Here is a 6,884-nt window from a genome sequence, read left to right as displayed (position 1 = left end):
TACAGCACATACTCTTTTGATGACGAAATTTGCATCATGCGCACTGTACGCTGACCCTCTCGTACACGTCAAAAGTGAACTATACTTTGGGCTTAAGACATACAGTCAGTGTCTGCAACTACAAGATACTGTTAGAGTTAGTTCACCCAAAAATGTTATGAGAGTTATTACTCATGAGGGTGAGGGCATGAGGGTGAGTAATAAATTACATTATTTTCATTTTTGGGTGAACTAACCCTTTAAGGTGTCAAATTGCAATATGGTGAAGTTTAAATCATTAGACATTTCATAAGCTTAGATTAATACAAGGCTACATCTGCCATCTCCAAATATGGTGCTCTTCTTCTTGGCGTTTTCTTTGCTACTCATTTGAGATGAGCAAAATCTAGGCAGAACCGGTCATTTGTGATCACTGTGAGATGCATGCCAGTTAAAAATGTGTCTTAGTATGGTCCGACTTGTTATGATAATGCTAAGATGTAATAAAAAGCTCTTGTGCAGGCAAGGCGGTTGTGCCAGGCTGCGCAGTCAGACATAGTTGCTCTCTGCCAACTGCACTGAATAAAGGCACGATGGGAAATGACTTGCTAACAAAACAATGTTCATTGGTTTGAACCATTCTGATATTTTGTTCTCTTCTAAAATGTTCGATTTGATTTTCTTAATATTTCCAAACACTTTGACAGTGCATTGTCTATAGATTATCACATTTCTAAAAATTTTTATATATATATATATATATATATATATATATATATATATATATATATATATAATTAAATAACTGTTACTAAATCACATCCAATTTATTAGAAATAAGACACATGAGCATTAATCAAGAAATATCCACCTTTGATCTTGTGGATAGCTGATCAACTAGCTATAGGAACTGTGAAGTGTCCATCTTGTCTGCATTTATTTTGCTCCCATGACTGCAGCCATCTACTCTCATCTAAGGTGAGGCAGGGCATCTAAAACGAGATCTTTCTCTGTTTGCGGTTGTTGTGCATAAATTGGCTGACTGAACTAACACCAAAAAACTTCTCTGGAATCAACAGAGAAGTTTACACGACAACGATATGGTTACAACGTGAAAATGACTAAAAACGCTCTATTCTGCTGGTGGGCCATTAGATGGCGATGAAACACTATGGAGTGGCAAAAGAACCTGCTGCATGACTGGATTTAATAAGGGAAAATGCGAAAACTCGAGTAACGATTACACTAAAGATTGGGCTCGAACGTGTTTCTTACAACTTGTCAAATAAACCTAATCCATGGATATTGACATGCAGCCAGGAGTCGTGTTTCCTGACATTTATATGTGCCTGATTTGACGCTGGGGAAATAATGTTACATAAAGCAAATCTGCCTGTGAATAATTTATATAACTACAATATAGGTAGGTTTAAATCCACGTAATCACTTATGTCAATGTTATATATATCGTCATATTGTTCAGCCCTAAAACATATATAGTTTTATAGTATATTTTTTGTCAGTGTTTATTTTAAAACACACAATTATGCAGAATATAAGATGGAAAATATTTAATTGATGATTTGTCAACATAATATATAACAATACAATATATACGGTATGATTTTACCTCAAAATCCAACAATTTGACACAAAATGATAACTGCAAATCCATGTTTCTCTGCTGGAGTCGAGTTGTTTTTGTAAATTGCAGCAATCCATTTGCATCTTTTTTCTGTAGCTTTCGACAGTCTTTAAATATATACCTCAGGTTTTGTGTCAAAGCTATTTGAACAGTCAATCACAAAACTCTTTTCCGTTTTAGATGTGTTTTTCTTCTGCCACTTAAAAGACCGCAGTCGTAACGGTTGACGGTAACCACGTGCATACCCTCTATAGACTGAATATGTAATGCGCATGTGCATGACATCAGCGTTTTTACAGATTTGCGTTTTTGTTGTTTACACGGAGACCATTTTCAAAAACTTGCACTTTAAAAACCCGTTTTCAAAACTTTGCGTTTTCAGGCCACCAAAACGCCGTTGTCGTGTAAAAAAACGGCCAAAACGCATAAAAGTTTTCCATATTTAGTTAAAAACGGTGTCGTATAAATGTCCCCTAATAGAGTCAGCTGGACTGCCTAATCATTTCATGCTCCATCCTAATTAACATGTCAATCTAATTAATAGGTCTAATTATTTGGGTGTGGTATTCTCTGTGTTCACAACACACTGTTGATTTAAACTTGTGAAAAACTGTGTATTAATTTTTATTGTAATCATTTTTGGTCTGAGAAAGCTTTCCATTCGGTGTAGAAAACTTCAAGGTAAGCACTGTGAGAAATATAAATAAAGCCACACATTCTATTTGTGGAGTTTTAATAGTTTAAACAAACCATTCAGTTGCTATCAAACATTTGATCACTGTCATAGAATGCTAGCAAAGCTTAAGTACATGTAAAATAAAGTCATAATAAAGTGTGGATGGATAAGTAAAAGTTTCTTTAAAAAAAAAACTATTAGAAAGGTCAAACAGGCTAAAATCATCCCTAAACAAAATTTAGAGAATTACTTAAGTTCAAAAACAAATGTCTGTTTAAAGACAATTCTGGCCAAATTACTGAAACCCTGTCGTCTTGTGCTCCAGGTATGGCTGCTATAGTTACCCAAGAGTCCACTGGTGTTATGGCAGGTGTACGGAGTGGATCACAGCATGCACAGGCCCCTCCACTCCCTGGTCCTCTGCCCTCCAGAGTGTTAAACCCAGATGAGCAGCTCCAGCGAAACCAGCCCTTTTACGTTCCCACTGTCCAGCCTCTTTTCCCATATCAATGGCCCATGTCAACACCATATGTTCCCTACAGTGGACTTCATGGGTTAGGTATCTTCTAAAGCACGCACATTTCTTTTCTCATTTTACTGAATATTATTAGGGTTGCTTTTGATTTTTATTTTATTTATTTATTTTTTCTTCAGAGATAGATTTCAATTTAATTATACTGTGAAGCAATGTACTTTATTTGCTGTGCCATTATTTCATTTTACCCAGTGAAGATGATGATTTTTCTATAATGTTTCTTAATATTATAAGGTTATGGCATGATGCCACTACTACTTCCACCATGTTTGGAAGTCCCTGGATACATGATTCCTCATGCTCAACTGCCCATATTGGACTACAGACATATAATTCCCCGTGTGGCTCCAACTATTGCCCACCAGACCCACCGCTCCCATTTTCAAAACAATGTGCCCATTGGTCGTGTAATGGTCAGCTCAGAGGTGCAAACTGAACCCCTTTGTCATAGCATAGACTCACATGGACATGCAGCAAGATCCCAAAATTGTTCTGAATCAGGAAGGGGTACTGGCTGTGGCAGTCCAGTGTCAACATCACCCTGCTCCTCAGATAACAAATCAGTAGCTTGCCCTGAAGGTACATCCGTGCTGACTCAAAATTGCAACACCACAAATGCTATTGACACTACTGGTTTATCTGCTGTTCCCAAGAGTGAAATCCTCCAAGCTGAACGGGTGCAAATCAAATGCAGTGAAATGCCTTCTGGGCTTAAGATCTTTCAGAACATGGAACTAGCTGGTCATAACGAAACTGACCTTTTGCAGTGCAGCTTGGCATCTGTACAATCTTCGGAGGATGTCGTCTTGTGCTCTTACCAGTCATTAGCATTAAGGAAGGATAAACAGAGGGTTGAAGCTGGGATGTTAAGATACTCCAGTAAGCATTGTCTTCCTGCTTGTACAGAAGTTAATGTGGTAACTTCTCCATCTTGTAGAACTTTTAAAACATATTCTAAGCCAAGCAGATCCGTCATTACCCAAAGCATTAAAGCAAAGAAAAAATCAGAAATGCCATTTCAGGCAGAGGTAAAGGAAAATGGGAACTCTTCCAATGTTCTTGACATACAGAACCATAACCAGCCTTGTCAGCTTGAGGCTTCTATCTTGTCGGTAGAGTCTTTGATCCCGTATGTTCCTTCCAGTGAGTGGATGATAGAGAATCTTCCAACCCCTCAGAAACCTTTGAGCCCACTGATTGAACCCAGTGACATTATCTCAAAGCCGAATTGTATTCCTGTAGGGAAGAATCTACAAACTGGCGCATCAAATAAAAATCATGGTCTTCCACATCATCCAGAAGCCTCTATCTGGTCAGTAGAATCTTTGATGCCATATGTGCCTTCCAAAGAGTGGATGGTTGAGAATGGGGTTCTAACTCCTCAGAAACCTCTGAGCTCCCAGATTAAACCCAGTGACGTTCTGTCAGAGTTGAATCGGTCTTCCACTAGTGCTGTTTCAGTAGGGGAAAATCTACAAACTGGCGCATCAACTGAAAATCATGGTCTTCCACATCAACTAGAAGCCTCTATCTGGTCAGTAGAATCTTTGATGCCATATGTGCCTTCCAAAGAGTGGATGGTTGAGAATGGGGTTCTAACTCCTCAGAAACCTCTGAGCTCCCAGATTAAACCCAGTGACATTCTGTCAGAGCTGAATCGGTCTTTCACTAGTGCTGTTTCAGTAGGGGAAAATCTACAAACTGGTGCATCAACTAAACGTGTGAACTCCCTCAAGGCCCGCTCACCATACCGTCCCTCAACAAGCTGGCTGGCTGACTTTGGTAATGTATACTACTACAGTAAGTTACCCATTGTACAACAACAACCTAACATTCCAGAGAGGCGGCTGCCAAAAATGTCCTTCGCCATTAGTCTTGAATCTTCTCCTCTCAGAAATGGGAAAGAGACCAGGGACCAAAGACCAGCAATTGGTGTCTCGGATCGGAAGCACAGTTCATTTCATGCTTGCAAGAGCAAAGCAAAAAGCAGTCCAAGGTTTGCTAGATCTGCTATGACATGTGGTTTGGTTTCTCATTCCACATTGGAGAAAAAACTTCCCTTCAGCCCATCATGTAGATATGACCTGAAAGGAAAGGATCGTAGAAAGCTTTCCTTTTCAGATGGTCTTGGCAGCAAAAGAGAAGAGATTGCTGAAGTGAAAACCTTTGACGAGAAGAGGGCTACTGATGGACTCTGTGATACTCAAGATAAATTTGTTGACTTTGAATGGAGAATTTGGGAACCGAGTGAGGAAGACTGGATCACCCCAAATAAGAGCTTGTTACAGAGACTACAGAAAGGTAGGGCTGCCAAAAGACTGTTGCCCAAATTTTGTACTCTATATATCATTGCCCAAATATACTCTATATTGTTACCTATATCTTTTTCTGGTAGACAATGCATGGAAAGGAAGTATTCAGGCATCTAAAACTGAAAGGATCCAGAAAAAGGAAAGAGTACATGCAAGGTAAGTTAATTTATCTTGAAAGAACTGTGTCCCTATTATACCCTAACTGTTTATGTATTTAAAATCCCTTTTACGTAATCACTTAATCTTTTGTTGTTTTTTGTTAATCCCCCTTTATCTCTCCAGAGCTCACACAAGAGGGAGACACAGTGCACACCCCATGGAGAAAGTAAATGCACATTAACGTTACAAATGTTTAAACCCTTTTGTCACTCAAATACTTGCGTGTCATTTTTATGCAGTGATTTAATAAAGTACTTATGACTGCAAACATGCTGCATATTGCCTTTATCATTGAATCTTCAGAAGTTCCATTTGAAATGGTGTCACTAAAGCACATGAATACATTGTGTGAATATCTATGAATGTAATACACACAGTACTGTATAAATGCTTGAGCACAATAAATGCTTTTACAAAAAAAAAAAAAATTAAGACTGTTAAATCTTTTTTGCTTTAATGTGCCAGAAATCGGATTTCACCAACAAACTAGTCTGACAGAGCAAGAGGTGCTGTCTGGAGTGACTTCAAACATGTTTAAAGGGATAGTTCACCTAAAAATTAAAATTGTCATTTACTCAGCCTCAGGTTATTCCAAACCTGTATAAATGTCTTTGACTTCCATAGTAGGAGGAAAATACTATGGAAGTCAATGGTGGCCCAAAGCAGCCGGGTTAAAAACTTTCTTCAAAATTTCTCTTGTTTTCAACTGAACAAAGAAATTTATACAGGTTTAGAACAACCTGATGGTGAGTAAATGACAGAATTTTCATTTTTTTGGTGAACTATCCCTTAAACAGGAGACTGTTAAAGCTAAAGTGTTAGTCCTCAGAAGCTACTGAAATTTTGAATATGCATTAAATATTACTATAGATTAAGGATGAGACAAAGTGTATATATGCTTGATTATTTGATTTTGATTAGTAATGTGAGTCTAACATCCTGCCTGATACAGAAGCAAAGATGACAAGGACCAAAATTGATTTAAGTCATATGGAGAGAAAAACATGTCATTTACTCACCTTTGTCTTTCATATCAATTCCTAAATGATTTGAGTGTAGTGAATGGGGAGACCATTCCTGTAAAGCTAGATTTTAAAGACAAGTGAATAACATTTAACTCTGTTCCTTACATAAAGCCTCATTTGGCTGTGGAAGCCCCTGGTCCCCATTCACTTCCATGAAAGTAGTTGGGAAAAGCGTCAACATTCTTTAGAACTTTTCCTGCGAAGCCATTCAGGTTTGTAATGAAAATGACACTGGGAAAATTGACTTATTTTTGGGGTGAACTATTCTTCTGCCACTGGAGGTTGTCTATTCAAAACAAAGGCATAGCTTGATGATGGCGAGATTGAGCGCGGAATCTTGGGAGATGGCGTCTTCATCTCGCAGCCAATGGAAAGGAATTGGGATGGGACTTGAGCAGAAATCATGTTCATGGATGAGATTATTAATGTTACTATAGTATGAAGCAGAGCAGGGCCGAGTGATGCTGGAGCTGAACGAGGCCGCTGGAGCAATTACTAATGAGAGATGAGCGCGACACGTCTCGAGGCAGTGAAACTTTTATTATGCCACAGT

General features: G+C 38.4%; 1 protein-coding gene across 1 annotated transcript; it reads left to right on the top strand.

Annotated features, from left to right (window-relative positions):
- The first annotated feature begins 2,144 nt into the window (after positions 1–2,144).
- buc2l (bucky ball 2-like) lies at positions 2,145–5,574 on the top strand. Its single transcript, XM_048186101.1, has 5 exons — positions 2,145–2,305; positions 2,626–2,859; positions 3,070–5,136; positions 5,231–5,303; positions 5,430–5,574. The coding sequence occupies exons 2-5, from the start codon at positions 2,628–2,630 to the stop codon at positions 5,485–5,487; spliced, it is 2,430 nt and encodes an 809-aa protein (XP_048042058.1). The 5' UTR covers positions 2,145–2,305; positions 2,626–2,627; the 3' UTR covers positions 5,488–5,574.
- The last annotated feature ends 1,310 nt before the right edge of the window (positions 5,575–6,884 follow it).

This window comes from Megalobrama amblycephala, linkage group LG3 (genome assembly GCF_018812025.1).
Source record: "Megalobrama amblycephala isolate DHTTF-2021 linkage group LG3, ASM1881202v1, whole genome shotgun sequence".
Lineage (NCBI taxonomy): Eukaryota > Metazoa > Chordata > Actinopteri > Cypriniformes > Xenocyprididae > Megalobrama > Megalobrama amblycephala.
Note: the sequence above shows the minus strand (reverse complement) of the source record. Positions and strands in the feature narration are given on the sequence as shown.